Genomic DNA, 17,359 nt, shown 5'->3' on the forward strand with positions numbered 1-17,359 from the left:
ACATTACTAATTTGACAAAGGAACTCAAACCACTCGAGGTTGATAGTGCCTGGAAGAGACTGGTAGATGGTCTCTCAAATGTAGGTCATTGGCTTGCTAGTGTAGGTAAAAGTTTACTATTCAAAATACTGATGCCAATTGGTATTATAGGTCTTATTATATTTCTCATTTTTATCTGTTGTAAATGCCGTAAGCGCACCAAGAAACACGAGGTAAATGCAAGAGGGTTGAAACGGAGTGTGGATGAGATTGAATTGGAGGAAGTGAATGATCAGATATACAAAAAGGTGAAGACTTCTCACCCTACTAAAACTGAGAGAGAAAAGTTAGAACGATTGCTGGAAGAGATAGAACTTTATAAGGTGTGAAAGAAAGTTGGCATCTGGTTCCATTTTTTGTGATGATAGTAAATATCATCAAAGAGGGGATTGATGAAGCAAAGCTTCGCATATTTTGCGGCTTGCCGAAGTCAAGAACCTCGTTTATGTGTAATAAGGTAACATGAGTATGTTCTACTAACGTTTATTTTTGTTTAGGCAAAGTTTATGAAGCTTGCCTACGTGTATTTCTAATACACTTACCCCGTGTACTTTAACATGGCCGCCGCTTGTATTTTAGTTACTGCGCATGCGTCAGCCACACTCACGTGTCCTGACGCGTCTGCAGAAGTGGAGGGAAATTTATGCGCATGCGTAATTCATAGCTGTGCTTATCATGTGGTACTGCTCGTGCCACTGCTCTTGTGGTCGTATCAATGTAGCTAACATTTAAAATGCATAAGTTTATTTCTTGATGATGAGTTAAAAGTACAAACCCTGTGATGTATTTTCATGATGACATTATTATGTATTAATTTGTTTTCGCTTACTTTTCATGTATCGCGGGGAATGGGGGTCTGAGTGAGAGGAGAGCCATATTGGAGGTCCCTTCTGCGCCTGCGCCACTTTCGGCAGCACAGTGGACCTTGACTGATGGAACACAGCCAGTTGGCAGTGATGGGCAAGATGCTCCTGAGAAAGTCACCTCTGCCCTGCGAGAACAGCGAATGTGGCTCCTTATATGATACATTGTAATGTTGCGCTACTGTTTGCCGTGTAACTTCTCATGGGAACCCCAAACTTACTAGGCGGTACCCAAGTATGCTAATGAAGGCTTAAAATCTTGTATTGTGATTGGTGTGTTACCCAAATTCTACCTTAGGACCAATCGAAATTGAGGGATTCTGACACTTTGCAACATTGGGGGGTGGTACACTGTCCCCAAACTGTATATCTACCCTGGGTTCCCCTAGGGACCCGTCCGACTTGTCTGGTTTAGCTGACCTGTCACTGACCCATCGTACTCAATAGGTGACTGAAGATACAGAGCGCTGCGGAGCACTCTGTCCGAATTTGACCATAGACTAAGGTTCTACTGAACCTTAAAGTGCTGGCAAGCACTTTGCTGAGAGTTCGCTGACCCAATCGGGGTCTTGATCGATAGCTGCAGAGCGGGTGGAGCGCAGGCGTTGCTTCCGAACTGTGGGTTCCGGTCCTGTCCTGAGCGGTCCTGTCCTGAGGGTTTGCTGTCCTGTCCTGAGGTCCTGTCCTGATTCCTAATCTGAGGGTATCCTGTCCTATCCGGGGTGTCCATTCTGCATCTGCTGTCCTTTGAGGGGTATCCTTCCTTGAGGGTTTCCTGTCCTTAACTGACCCGTGGCCAGGGTTTGGTTATCACACCTTTCTAGGTAAATATTGCTCTGAACCTCTTAAATCTTGCACCTTCTGAATTTCTAACTTTTGCTTTAATAAAGTTCATCATTGCACATGTTATATTTTTCCATGTCTTTCCGCAACTATTGAAAGTCAATTGCATTTTTCCATAAGTTTGTTCCTATGTCTTCTCACTTGTTAGAAATTATATTTTGCATTGCAGTTTGTCATTTTCTGATATGGTCTAGAACTTCATTGCCTAGATTGTTCAAAGGCCCATTCACCTTAAGTGAAGCGTGTTACTCTTTATAGGCCCTCCTATAGTTATCCATGCATAAAAACTGTCCATGCTTAAATATTATTGAATAGCATAGTATCTTCTCGTTACATTTTATCAGTACTTCAATGATTACTCTGTCATTATTTCTTTATAGCTATATAATTTACGTTATCTTGGTTATTGATTGCCTTATTTTACTGTACCTCATGCAAGAAAATAATGAACTTTAGATAAACATTTTAAAACTTCCAGTTGTCCGTGGTCATTTCAACAGTATTTTGAATGTTATTGGTTGGGTTTGTATTTTGCTGCCTTTCCTTTACAGCTAGCTCCCTGATTCATTGTGGTCATTAGGTACCCGCATCGGCGGATGGTAAGTCGGGTGCACTGAAAATTAATAATAGGGAACACACACACAAATTGGTAGAGCTCGTGAAGTCACCTGATCGATGTATATGGTGATTTGAAAGTATATGGGCCCGGAAGCCGGAAACGGCGAAAACTATTGGTCGGGTGGCCTCGTGCGCTCTATCAGTTGTACCCCACAAATCCGTTTGAAAGTGAACATCTGTAATTAAAAGACCTCTGAGTGAGGAAATGTTATCAAAATCACAACAGCATGCATCTGTTGAGCGATGTAGTAGAACAATGCACCCTTGCACTATGCATTAGCCAGCATCGTACACCTGCCTCTTCATTTATTAAAGTGTTTTTTCTTGAAATGCCAAAGTCCTTCAGGCCTTTGTACCCACGCACACAATGTTCTTAGTTAATGCTGCTGAAGGAAACCGAACTGCACCTAAAAAAGTTGAAAGTGTTTCTACTCAAGTGATTTTAATTCATTCCATTTTTAAATACCACAATAAGTTTAATTTGTCACAATAAATTAAATAACCATATTCAGTTTTACAAAATAGAATTAGTTAGTGTGAAACCAGTATGTACAATAAAATATACAGTATATACACATAAAGATTTTTGTTAACTTTTTTTTGCTTAGAAACAGAAATTATTGGACTTGTGTTAACAACATGGTAGACATGCTACAAATGTCAGTATGACCTATACAACAAAACAATAGTGCAAACTCACCACAGAAACTTTGGAACAATGGCATTCTTATACAAGGTAAATAGAGCATCGTACTACCCTTACTCATGGCTTCAAATCAGGACAGTGTTGAAATATGTGTACTCCCTTTTTGGGGGGCCCACTGGTTTAAAAAGTGGTGATGGACCAGCATGGGTGCATAGGTAGATGTGTGCCTAGGTGCATGAGCGTGTGTGGGCACACCACTGCACCTTTGTGCGTCAGCATCATTTTCTATCGCTAGTGAGCTACACTGTGGAGGTGTGTGTGGTTGGAAGAGTGTTGCATTTGTGGTTGTGAATCTTTGAGAACGTTGGAAATAGTTTTTTTTTCATTGTTTGCGTCGCACGATATGCTTTTTATATTCTTTGTACACCACAGTTTGAACCATAGAGCTTCTAAAGTCTGTGTGCTAGGACCTCAATGCAGAAAGACAGGACCATTCGCTTTTGGCATCTGTGGCCGTGCCACTCCCAGAGACCATTTACAAGAAATGAGCATTAGGTGCTGGGTATCGGGAGCACAGGGTGGCGGAATGATTGCGAGGGTATCCTACATTCCTTCTCCCATACCATTAGGGTGGTGGGTGTATAGAGATTACAAAGGAAAGAATAAGGGGCCTATTTATGGTCACCCTACTGTGCTGCACTGCATGACAAGAAAAGGGCAGTAATGCACCCTATTTAAGGCAATACGGAGCATTCCTGTCCTTCCCCTGCGCTCGTGCCCTTTTGGCTGACTAGTGCCTTTTTGTGCAGGATGGGGCACCTAGCTGCACAGAAACTATCCTGGGAGTCATATTCTTTTTTCTATGTGTGTGCAGTGCACATAGAAAGAGGAAGAAACAAGGAGAAAGTGATATTTCTCCCCATTATACCTACCCTGGGAAGGGCTAAGATTTTGGCGGATTCTCAGGTTTGCAAGTTTTGTAAATCTGGGAATGAGAGTTGCGTGAAAACAACCATTCAACGCCTTCCCAGAGCAGATTAACGCAACACAATGATTTGCGCTGCACTGGTTTACTGGATTTTTGGAGCCACGCAAAGTGGTTTTGCATGGCTTCCAAAATCTGTCATAAGGTTTGCGTCGCCCTTAGACCACTTTGTGTGGTGCAAAAGTGACGCAAATGGCCTCATAAATAGGCCCCAAAATGTATATGTGATTTCCATGGCACTCATGGGTCACATGATCCATGCCAGTACAGGGCTCTCTACCAGTACCCGGCATGCATGGTTGGAGTCACTGATAGACAGTAACGCTCCTAACGGGCTTCTGGTAACTCAAGGCTCATGCTGACAAATCAAAAGGTGATCCAATTAGTCTGCAGACAGATTTCAGGCTGCTGAGCTGCTGTATTGCATTGGTGGTTGCTTGGTGCAAAGTGCTGCATAGCATTGTGTCAATTTACTAATGATCATTAAAGCTTATAGGCGCATTGCTATATTTCACCATGTGAGCACCTGTGCAACAAATCTAGTCCTAAAAAATTTTGGGTTAAGTGGCTAAATGTTTTTTGGGGCGGATTGACACAGTGTCTGTCATAGAATGATGTCTCCAAGGAAATGCTTGGCAATGATGCCCTTTAAATGTAGTGCATTGTTCAAGTAGCCAGGAAAGATGCAGAAAAGAAAATGTTATTGGTCTGGTCCTGTCTTTTCTACCCTGTGAGCCATGTGCCAAAAGCAATCTATTTGATAATGTTCCCACAAGCAAGTTATGTATGGTTATTTTTCGTTTGACAAGCATTGGGACCAGATTGTTTGCAGGGGTGTGAATGGTCCAGTTGTTTTTTCCCTCATGCATTACGGGTATTCTTGTGAAAAGCTGTAGGAATCCTGCATTACATTGCTTCAATAGAGGGGGGACTTGAAATATTTAATCCACCTTTACTGAACCTCAAAAAGAGGATCACACAGGTCCCTGGTGTTGCTTGAATTGGGATCAGAATGTCTCCATGGCATGCACTGATCAGCGATTAGGGCATGACAGAAATGTTAATACCATTAGCATTTGTATAGGATACCAATTGCAATGCTAGATCTGTTATCTGATCCCCATTTCAGTTTTTCTCTAAATGATAAAACATCACAATCAGAAAAACCCAATGCATTGTGGTTTCACTCTAAAAGCCCACACCCTCTCTCACTGACAACAAATCTAAAACATGGGAGCCTGTTTCAAACATTATACTATGGATTATCGATGATAAAGAAATTGAGAAACACTAATATCATGGACAGAATGTTGAGGGACAAAATATTGAACGTAAAGTGCATATAAGGGAAGTATACATTTACTATTCCTAACTCACATCTACACGCCTTGAAGGTATATATATATATATATATATATCATCAAGGTACATATATATTGAGTTAGGAATAGAAAATCCATACTTACCTACCTTTTGATATGTTGTCCTTCGATATTGTGCCTACGATATTTGGTGCCATCGAGATTCCTATCTCGATATTCCAGGGCCAGACATTTTAACGTGTGTACACTCTCAAGCCGTGAATTCAGACTGTCGCAAGAAGATTTCGGGCATTTTCCTTTTTCATGTGTTGTGGAACACACAAGCGGTTATAATCTGGTCACTCAGCATGATGGGCAATAACTTTTTGATTCCACAGGGATCAAACATAGCCCCTTTCCATCAATGCCAATTGACAATCATCAGAACTGTACCACCCTCAGTAAGGTGTTGAAACCATCTGAATAAAACTTTCAAACTTTGGCTGTCAGGATCCAAAAATTGTTATATTCACCAATCAAAGCAGTTGACTGAGAGCAAAGGTTGGGATAATCTGATTGGTTCTGTGAAGACATGGAAAACTTGTGCATGCTGTTCAAGTAGCCTTAGAACGAGACCACACTCATAAGTAACGAGTAACTCAGAAGGAATTTGCAGCCATGAAATGTCGGGATTTCTAGAATGAAATGACCACTTGACGTACTTTCTTCTCACATCTTTTCAGCATTCTACTTCCTTACTAATCCAGCTCTGGCTGCTAAGCTTTGGCATGGCCTTCATCACAACAGATTGAACTATTGCAATACTTGTGATCCTGACTGCTGTGTAAAGCTAAGTGTGTAACAGAAGGGATTGTGGAATATGGCAGTAATCCTGCAAAGGTCCATTATGGATGCAAGACAATATTATCCTCCAAACCACTCAGTGTACTGGGTTTAAACATTTTGGAGAAGACTATTTAAAATTGGCTAAACTGAAAATTAACCCTGTGTATGACATTGTTACTGTCTTACCTAAATGATCATTCTGGCCCTACAGGGCCACACTCAACTTGTTAAGTATGTCTTCCTCTACTTGGAGTAAGAAACCTCACTTGGAGCATGGTCTAGGAGCTGCATTCAAACTCTGTCACCTGCCTATAGGTTAGTTAACCGAGCCAATTCTCACCATTTCCCTACATACTATAATGTTTTCCTTTATAATATTACCAGACACACCTTTCTTTCACAGTTATGCATTTCTGGGATACAGTCCCTCACTACTTTGTCCTTCTATGGAGTTCTGTGTTGTGGACCCAGAATATGATAGTGACAATATCATCTGACGTAAACATCGTATCCTATATATCATTTTGTGATAAACATTACCTCAATGGAGTTAATAATAGTAAATCATCTACATGATTGGTACAATAATTTTGCAAACAATATTAAGGACATTTTACCATATTACATTTTTGAACATGATATTCTGATATCCAGTCCCCGCAACACTTGATGTTGACCATCATAGATATTATCTATATTTATTTTAAACATGTGCTGTGAGTGATTTTACACCAGTTTCCTTCCTACACAAAAGGAAATGAAGAGGTTCTCATAGGTACTCTGTGATCCTGAATAATGCCCAGTGTGAGCAGAATAAATATTTTTAAATGATTGAATACATTTTAGGTATTCCATTGCTCAAACAAACTTAGCTCTAGATCCTACAGATGACATATAGGAGTAAAGAGGCCCTTCAAGTTATTACCGGAGTTACTATTTGAATGAGAAATGTTTGCTATTGATAGCTTGACAGGTATGCTAGTTTGATTATTTATATATCACTCAACACATGAATGGCATTCACCAGCACCTATTTCCTCACTCTGAGACAGGTTCAATTCCCTCCCTTCATAGTTTGGTTTTTAATCCTGGCCAAGGGGAGCCTCAATAAAGTGTATGGTGCACCCTGTAGTTAGTTGGAACTCACATTATACTTTTGTTTGTTACCCCCTCATCACACCCAGCTCACCTAAGTTGTAGTATACCTCTCTTTATCAACAAAACATCCCTGAGCTCCTCCCTCTCAGAGGGGGGGGGGGGGGGGGGGTTGTAGCCCGCATTATGACTGGGTTCATAATGCGAGGAGATTACCCTATGATGAAGCTGGCCACCTTTGGGTGGGTGAGGGAAACCTTCCTTTAAAAGGGACACTACATTAGCACTCTTCCACATGTTAGAGACCCAGGGGTTCCTTTGTGTTGTTGGTTTTTAAATAGGGGAGTCAACCACTGCAGGTCTCTAACCCTCCTCTGTCCCTTTTTGTGTTTGGATTGGCATTCATCAGAAGCATTCAGCTGTATTTTTCAGGTGAAACACAACTCAGCAGCCCTCACATTCCTGCTTGTTCAGTGTGGTCCATCTATGCAAAGTTGTAGATCTTCCGGAGAAAGAAAGCTACCTATCTTTTAGTTCATTTCAGCATTTCATTTTCCTAGGTTGATGACTATTCATTTCTTCCTATATTTCATTTTCTTAGCCCCAGACATGTGTTTCACTCTTCATGAGATGTACATATATATATCCTACCCAGATGCATCTAGAGCCTGGACATCTACTTTTAGAAGGTAAAATATACTTAATATTACAAAGAGAGGCAAAGTGAAACATAGATCTATATGAGGTCTACAGGAACGAAGTTGGGGCAAATTATAAATTTGTTTTAGCAGCCCATCAGTTTAAAACAAATTGGAGGTGGCACACCACATATTGTCGAGATTACCCCGCAATAGATTCTAATGCCGCTTTGCTAGGAGCTAAAGGTAGTTCACTAAAATGCAAATAGTTTAAATAAGATAAGAATTTAGATTGAAAAAGTTATGACTGGGAAATGGGTGCAATGAAAACATAAATAGAAATTGAAGCAAAACTAACTTTTAAAAAGGTACAGGGGGCTAATTTGAGGTGGCACACAATAGGGAGAAGTTGAAGATTTGAAGTCCCAACCCTTTTATCACTCCTTTCACACTCTTCAGGTCCCTTTTTGCAGAATGGTATTGATGTGAACTAGAGGCACCTCCAAATGGTTACAACCTGAGTATGTATGTGCCCTGGGTGCCTCCTCCTGCAAGTATGGGCTACCTCCATGCCACAAAGCAGACTCTAAATGTGATACCTTCTCACCTGCTCTTTGAACACTAGCTGAATTGTTTTCCATTCTTGGTGTGTATAGCTTAAAACAATAATATAGAGCTGGGTCACTATGTTTGAGTAAATATTTCTTTAAAATCAGTTATGTGTACAAAACTGTTCTTACCTAATATTTGGTCACATACTATTTACAACTATGCATGAACAAAAAATACTTTGATAGTGGTGTCCATGAAAAGTGCATATTTATACTCAAGCAGACATTGCTGGGTGTCTCAAGGTGCAACACACAGTGTTGTAAAAGATGGCGCTCATGGCCAGTTAAATGTCCTCCCCGTGATCTGGTAAAACTTTTGATTGAAGGGATGAAAAAACTTGCGCAATTTGGTAACAACAGAAGGATCCACCTCTGGGTGTGTGCGTCCCTTGCTACCCGCCAGGCACTTATTGAAGACAATGTTGAACCGCAAGCAGTAAAAACCCCTCGTGGCATTGAAGTACAGATTGTATTGACTGATCCTGGGTGGAAGGTTAAGGAAGCGTTCCACCAGCTGCAGTTCCGGCAATGGTTCGGTGATGAGGCGATCACCATCGACTATGTGGAACTGCTCGATTGGAAAGTACTTTAACCACCTTTCCAGATGTTTGGTGTAGATGCTGGTCCTCACAGCCTTGTACTTGGTGTTTACCTCACAGGTATTTGAGTCCATGGCCAGTTTCTCGAATTTGTAGTAGGTTTTGTTCTTCCGCTCTTTCCCCTCCAGCACCTGAGTATAGTCCGAGATGGCTCGTGTGGTGGGCTCCCTGACGATGATCAGTAACTTGATGGATGAGTTCATTTTATAAATCCTTTCTGGTACCTCCTCTGTTATAAAATATGCTGGGCTTTTCTCAATTGTGATTTGGTGGGGGTAGGAAAAGGGCATTTTCTTCCTGTACCAGTCTGTGCCCTTGGCATAGTTCTCATCATTGTCGAAGTAGTGAATCTCCTGTGACGCTTTCACCACTGCCGGGTGCAAATTTAGCATCTCAAGGAGAGCTCGGGTGCCTCCTTTCCGAACCCCAATAATGATTGCATTGGGAATTTGCTGGACTAAGTTGTGAAGTTGGATTTGCTCCTTCGTGGCATTGCCCTTACGGAATTCGTGCAGCAGGCCACGCTTGAACTGCAGTGCTCGAAGAGGGATTTCATCCTGACCATGGGGTCCATATCGACCATCAATTGGGCAAATGGGCTGCAGTCTGCAATAGACAAAAATAGGTTTTAGTAGGAATTGTAGATCATCTTGTACAAAGAAGCACAGACAAATCATTCTCACATTCATCCTCAACTCCACACTTCCATGTAGTATAATAGGAGCTAGGGCAGAGATCTGGTGCAATGTCATCAGATTATCTGTCAAGACACTCATTGGTACTAAAAGATGTGTTTTCAAGAAAAAAACTACTGAATGGCACATTCCAGAAGAAACCTTTGCTAGAAAATTTTCTTCAGTGAAAAAGTTACCTTACTTCAGAGCAAGTTGTTAAGTAACCTGGGTGTAGTCTGTGATTTGGGAATAATGAATGAACTCTTGACAGGCAGCCAGGTATGAGCCAGAGTGCCTTTGGGAGATCCACAAATGGGACCTTAAAGTGGGTGGGGGCAGCAGGCAGCTTTCTAACAAAGGAAACAGTTATGTACATGCTCCAGGGGGACTCAGGAATGATTATATCCTGACAAGGTTACTCAGCCCACTTTCAAATAGTATGTTTGCCTTAATACAGAGTGAACATTGGTGAGTGGCACCACCAGTCCATTTCAACTCATGAAGTTTGTGCTTGCATTATATAGAAAAAATGAATATGGGTTCCCAGAGGAGAGATTTGGTGCTGTTTGTGTAATTGTTGTGAGACTACATCAGCAAACGTAGACCATTTAACGAGAAAGGAGACTCTATGCTGTCATGATTGATAAGGAAAGCTAGCTATATTCAGCGTAGCTATAAAATTTATCAAAATGTTACAGATAATTAATTATTTTGACACATAGTGTAAAAGATGGTGGTGTGACCACTAAGTCCCAAACAAAAATAAAATAGGGTACAAAAAGATAATAACAAGTTTAAAATATACAACCTGTAATCAATAGTATAGAAACATTAGACATATTGTGACGATCTTGGTTTACTATACGATATGGCTGTGAGGGCCTTATGTGGAGGACATGCACGAACACCATCATGGGTCCAGTCAGCATCGATTACTCAACCTTAAACTCAACCTTGGGTAGCTGTGGCTGTGAGCAGTAAGGCATGACAAAGAAAAGTACTGTGAAGCATTTAACAGCATCAAACAACGAAATAAGAAAATCACACACCGACAAACCATTGGCAACACTTAATAAAAATAGTACGTATTTTAAAGAATTTTTAGAGACCTTGATCATCAAACGCCACTAAAGGGTGCCGAAGATTTTATCACTTTTCAAAGCAACTGCAAACAAGCAATGGCAAACATAAAGTTTGAACACCTTTGAAAAGTTTGGGAAAAGCTAGTGTGAGTACTCCGGTCTGACTTGGGTGACCAAATCCAGCATGGATAAGGTCTAGAGGGCCAGAAATTATACCTGATCACCAGAGCATTTTTTAAGCAAGTTCTTAGCTTTACAGGATGACCACCATAGACTTTAATGGAATGGTCCTGATGTTGAGGAATGTAGGCAAAGGGTGCTCTTGGTGCTGTGTGGTCAATGGGGGTGAATTCCAGTTGACTCTTTGGTCCACAGATAAGTGGGGGCAACTCTGTCCATGGATCTCGGAGTCTCAAAAAGTCCTCTATGCAGGGTTCCAAGGGCTGCAGATACAGACCTTGCGCTATTGCAACCCAGAGTCACGGTGAAAATCTTTGGTGGAGGCTAGTGGCCCTCTTTGACAAGGAACTCAGTCACAACCAAAACCCACAAGTCCAGCAGACACAGGTGAAACGTTTGGCTATCTCCAAAATTTCCATTTGTTTTCCCGGTGTTCATAGAAGCAAAACTTCTGTAGTGTCTACCAGAGATGCAACTTAGGCTCTTTCATCAGCCTTGGTGTCCTCAGTGGCATTCTGGGGAGTCAGACTCTCAGGTCTGTGGCTCGGACTGGGACCAAGAATCAACTTTTCCCTGAGACAGGCATGTAGAAAAGTGTCCAAACTCCGCTAGCCCAAAGTGCAGCAGGTGCAGTCGCTCTGACGTCACAGCCTCTCTTTGCGCGCTTCCACCGGGTGCAAAGTGGTCTTCTTGTCCTCTTTCCAAATCCAGTGAGGACTGATGGGTAGGGTGCCAGGGGGTTCCCTACCTATCCCAGGAAAGAGCCCTGAGGGGATCACACTGTCACTAGCCAATGGGCTACTGGGTCCCCTCCTTTCGAGCGACAAAGTTCCTGTGATGTGTGGCATATGGCTATCCCAGAGTGCCCCATTCTTGGCCCCTTAAAGATGACATGACTCTTTGGTCGGCAGGAGCAGGGTAGCCCACCCTAGCGGTATGGCTACTAGTGGGCTCAATGCCCATGGGAAAACCATTTTGAACCCAGGTTTCCCTACCTTAACTCTGTCTCCTAATCGTTTGCAGGAACAAAAGGCATTCTGTTCAGGGCTGTTGTCACAAGTGGCTCTTCCATTGTGGCTACATCTTTGAAGCCTGCCTTTTTGGCTAACACCCTGAGTGGCCATCCTGGGAGAGGAGGAGACATCTTGCTCTCTGCCAATTGCCTTAATTCCCAAGCCTAGGAGTCGTTGACACTTCTCACCGGATGGTCACAAACCCATCTATGTGTCAGTGCCTTTGTGAGGCTACTGGACTAACTGAACTGCAGAGTGAGAGTGTCAACTTTCTAACAGTTGCTTAACTTTAATAGTGATTTAAAATCTGGCCTGGTCTTCAAGTCAGAATTAATGCACAATTAATTTGATACCTTGACCCCGTTAGGTGGTCCCATTCAGGAGTTAGACTGGTTGGGGTGCCAACAGTTTAACCCAGTGCTAGCGAATGGGGCTCCTAACCTTTCCACAGCAAAACGACAATTTAGAAGTGTTGCTGCTAATACATACTAAAATTGATAGGTCTTACTTAAGTGTATATAGCTCCCTCCCATAGGGCCTCATAGCCCCTCCTTAGGGTAGGCTTAAATATACCCTTAATGGAAGTAGAGGACTTGCCATTAGGTGTAATGGCAAAATCGAACTGGCAGTGTCACACACTGTCCTGTCAGTTTGCAGTAGCAGTCCGGGTTCCATTTTATCTTTGCCATATGCAGTGCTGCAGCCCTGGGTGAACACTCTGTTTTATATGCCCAGGGTACCTGGATACCATATACTAGTGGCTTAAATGGAAGTCAGTACTTGCCAATTGGGTGTATAGAATTATACATCACTTTGTATAGGATTAAAACAAGCATCAGTACACTCGCAGAGTTGAAAAACCAGCAGCTAATAGTCCAAACGGGGCAAAAATGTCGGAGGGCCTGCATAAAAGTCTGTTTCCTTCCACATAGGTACACTTTTACATCAGTATATATAGTTTGTTGAAAGAAGGAGCATCAACGTTTCAAACCTTAATGCATAATTTTCAATTGGGTCATCATCCGGACGAGAATGCACAGGCACTTTAAAACATCACCATCAGTGCTTCATTGTAAAAGAATAAGTGCTGGGACCCAAAATTTTACTCAGAAGTCCATTGGAGGTGCTATCGGATGTCATGGTGCTGAATACCAAAGCTGTACAGTCTGACCAGACACTTCCTGACCACTTATCTCACACTTAAAGGTTTCTTGCTTTCTCCATTTGGCATGGTTAGTCAGTCTTTCACTCTCCCCATGGGTGTTTTTTCTCTCTTGCTCTAGGCCAAAGTCTGATGGGGTAAAATACGAGCCGGTCCCCAAAAATGAGGGCCATTACGACCCACCAACAACCACCAGCTCATATAAAGCAGCAGTCAACATTAAACAATAAACTTAAGAGCCAGAACCAAGGGAAAGTTGCATTGTTAGAGGTGTCGATGTGAAACACCTCATCAAACTTTGGGGCATATTACCAACCAATAGAGATAATTTTTGTCTCTAACTTGTTTAGAGACAAAACTTATCGCCGCAAATCGGCGATTTTTATCGCAGATAAACCTTGCTATTAGCAAGGTTTATCGCAAATGCGATAAAAAACGGCCGCAATGCATGAATATCGCTGAAAAGTCCGCGATATTCATGCATTATCGAGCAAATGCTCTTAGCCATGTTATCCACCTCCCATTGGATAACATGGCTAAGAACTGCTCCTGGGCAAGTGTTAGCTTTTGGAGATATTCGCGCTTAGCGCGAATATCTCCAAAAGTTGGTAATAGGAGATAGCGATGTTAGCGACTGTTTTCAGTCGCTAACATCTTGGCACGCCCACTTTGCATGTCATTAGTGATAAATATCACTGACATGCAAAGCGGGGCCCAAGATGGTCACTATCTCCTATTAGCTGTCGCTAACTGGTGTTAGCGACAGCTTGGTAATAGGGAGATAATTTTATCTCCGCTTTCTTGGCTTTTAAACCAAAAAAGCGGAGATAAAGCCCCTTGATAATATGCCCCTTTGTTGGTAGTTTAGGAAGAGTTTCCAAAAGACTGGGCTTAAGATTAACCCATTGGGCTAAATCGCTAGTGGAAACTTCAAGAGCATGGGCAGACAGAATTCAAACCCAAGTAATCTGTTTCGCGCTAGTCTAAACAATCATAAAACATCTCGGAGGGATAATGTGCCTGCTGCAAAGCACTGCATGTGACCTGTCGATTACATTTTCGAATGTCCAATAAGTTGTCGCAGTTGCCGAAAGCTCAAGGTGGACAACATGGGTATAAATCTGGGACCAGGAGAGCTTAGAGATGGGGGGTGGGTGTCAAGATTGAATACACAGTCGATGATGTTATTAGACCCTATCGACGGACTAAGAGCATTTTGTAAATATATACGTAGAAGTACAAACGTTTTTGTCTTTTTGACAGAGTCCAGGGTCATAGCAAATCTCACTGCTGCATTTGCCTGCAGCAAACACAATTGATTACAGCCCACCCCCAAACCCTCACAGATCACCCAAAATGCTTGTCTCACAGAAAGTTCAGAATTGCCTATTTACCAATGTCCCAGTTTACAAAGACTATATTAAGTTCAGTACAGGAAGAATTGGAAATCGAATGCATCTGCCCATGTTAAGTGCTTTGAATATGTCCTTTAAATGACACTCGACCGTAAAAAGGGCAACTCTGCATACTAATAAGATACGCACCTGAGCTTCGAAGCCTGAATGTAAGCTTCCGTATAAAACAAAATGACTCGCATGCAGCTACTTTTCCTACCACAAGATGGCAGAAATGTGACATGTATTTGGTTCCATGTACAATAAATGTGAATTTGGTCATAACGCTTCATTCCTAAAGTGTTTCCAATGCGTAAATCGACTGAAACATGCACTTAGATGATAGGTAAACAACTCATTATATCTGCTATCTTTTTTTGAGTGTAAAGGGAAAGATAGCAACCTACATCTTATTGCATATTGAGATATACTCTCCTTTTACTTTTACAAGACTTTATTCAGAATAGCATCAGTAAAAGCAACATTTTAAAATCCATTTAATTACCTTAGTGGCAACCTGGCGCTTAAATAGTGCAGACAATGTTAAATAGCACCTAATAAAGTTTCCTTCTTTCCTCAAAGATTTCTGTTTTCTCGCATCAGAAGAAAAACAAGATCCGAAATGATAACATTAAAGAAGATAATAAAGTTGGGCCCTTTAAAATGGGGCATAACATGCAGATTCCATCCGCATGTACCGATATTTACTGGATATTTTTCCTCGGTAAAAATCGTTCGGCATGTGGCAACTACCACAACCCTCATAATTCCGATTATTTTGCAAACAGTAGTTTGCACGGGGATCGGGAACGAATGGGCCACTCGTAATAAGGAAGTGTCACCGTTTTCTGTAATTTCAAGATGGCTGCAGCTTCGCGTTGCAAAGTGGACGATGCCCAACGGATGTTATGGGACGACCTCCAGGTCATCTCGAGATTGTAATGTGGCACTTCTCGTGTTGCGGAAGAGTCTTTTCTGTCAGTGTCAGAGGGAGGGGAGAGGTAGGGTGATGAAGGATTAGAGAGGGTGGGAGAGAGGGCGTGAGTCGCCCCGTGTAGCGTATGACCAGGTACTACCCTTCGCTCCAGTGTAAGTCTGCCCGTGTCCCAAATTGCCTGTGAGCGTGGCACCCATGCCTTGTGTAGATTTGAACACATAACCCTCGGTGTTGGAGTCAGAGACCTTAACCACTATCCCACTGCAGGGATCATAAATCCCGTTGCATCACCGACCGCCACACCAATAAACCTCACCCAGGTGCCGTCTGAGAGAGCTCCGTTTGGACAGGCTCTCCAGTTTCGCCCCTAGCACTACCGAGGGTGTCTCCGTGCCGTGAGCCATCTGGCTGGCCCACAGGGTGGTCTGAGGCTGCCCACGGCCTCCTGCAACATGCTGCTCTCCTGCCCCTCCAAAGCGGGAAAGGAACAGGCGTTACTCCGCTGGCCACAGCTGCCGGCTCTACCCTCCGCACACCTGAAATTAAGGCTTGGTAATAAGTGCTAAAAAAGGGGGTTGCGAGTATGAATACCGCAAGCTTGAACCAGTGCAAGTGGCAGCAGGATCCTCAATGAAGTGGACACAAACGGGACCCCAGACCGCCCACACTACCAGAGCAGACAAAGGCCCTACCCGGCCCGCACTCAAAGGCCACTACTAGGTCCCACACGATAGTTCCCCATACCTGCAAACTAAATTATGTATTATATTATGTATTATAATACCTAGGATAGGGGTGGGGGTATGGACGCCGTGATGGTAAAAACGCGCGCCCCTTCCCCCAGTGCCGCCTGATGCCACCAGGGCCTCCAGCACTCCTGGAGGCCTAACCCGCCCACTCACCACGCCCCCAGCGGTCACGGCACTGGAGCGGAATAGCTCACAAAATGAGGAGGAAAAACCGGACTTGGTACCACCATAAGGCTCGCATTACTGTTCCCCCAACAACCAACTGAATCTTGACTTGGGGAACAGCATTCCAAACCCGGGAGGATACCCCCGCGTGCTGGTCTGCGTAACCAAGGGACACACACCTGTACTCTGTCCCCACCACATCTCTACGGTCCGGCCCGTCGATGGAGAGCCAACAACGCCTGGTAAAGGAAGGACAGAACCACCCGACACTGGCCGGAGGAGCTGTATCCCCCCCCCTACCCAGCGGACACCCGTTCAAGGCAATGGCCTGGCGTTGACGCTTAAGCTGAGGAGATGAAAGGGGAGGTGGGGGTTACAAACTCATTGTGTAACAGCTCCTGCCCGACCAGCGACACGTCCAAACAGCGTCAAGGGTAGTGGGAAAAAGGTTTACCCCCTCCCCCAAAATTGGTAAGCACCGATTGGCTAGGGCCACTGTGCAATTTGGCTCAACCTGTGGGCAGGCGGCGAGGGGCAGCCTGCCCTTGGATCGCCTGTAAGCTAACCCACCATGTTGGCATATTTTGGTATGCAAATAAACCTGCAGCAATTTTCTCCACGAAAAAAGGTGTCCTGTCTGTTTATTTCTTCAGGAGATTGTTGTAGGTGGGATGGGGAGTCTTGCCGATATTGGCACTATGTGGCTGCCCGCGGTCCACGAAGGGGACCCTCATAAGAGGGCTGCCGCCCTAGTGCCACATGAGGGCACACAAGACAGTCCATTAATGTGGGACCCTCTAGGGGTCCGCACGCCCATGTCATATCCGGGCAGGGGTGGGCAGGGAGTGAGGTATAAGTACCTCTCCCGCCCACCTGGTGTCCTCTTTTCCAATACCCTTCACACCGTTTCCCTCCCTAC

The 17,359-nt window shown here is 43.4% G+C and overlaps 1 protein-coding gene across 3 annotated transcripts in view; it reads right to left on the reverse strand.

The window, feature by feature from the left end:
* Window positions 1–2,796: 2,796 nt before the first annotated feature.
* Window positions 2,797–17,359, reverse strand: part of HS3ST5 (heparan sulfate-glucosamine 3-sulfotransferase 5) — a 636,371-nt gene continuing 621,808 nt past the window's right edge. For all 3 annotated transcript variants that reach the window (XM_078648573.1, XM_078648571.1, XM_078648572.1), the window contains one exon: window positions 2,797–9,690. In XM_078648573.1, the coding sequence (XP_078504699.1) occupies window positions 8,760–9,690 (931 nt within the window). In that variant the 3' untranslated portion in view covers window positions 2,797–8,759. The remainder of the gene's footprint in view (window positions 9,691–17,359) is intronic.

Source organism: Lissotriton helveticus, chromosome 6 (genome assembly GCF_964261635.1).
Source record: "Lissotriton helveticus chromosome 6, aLisHel1.1, whole genome shotgun sequence".
Classification (NCBI taxonomy): domain Eukaryota; kingdom Metazoa; phylum Chordata; class Amphibia; order Caudata; family Salamandridae; genus Lissotriton; species Lissotriton helveticus.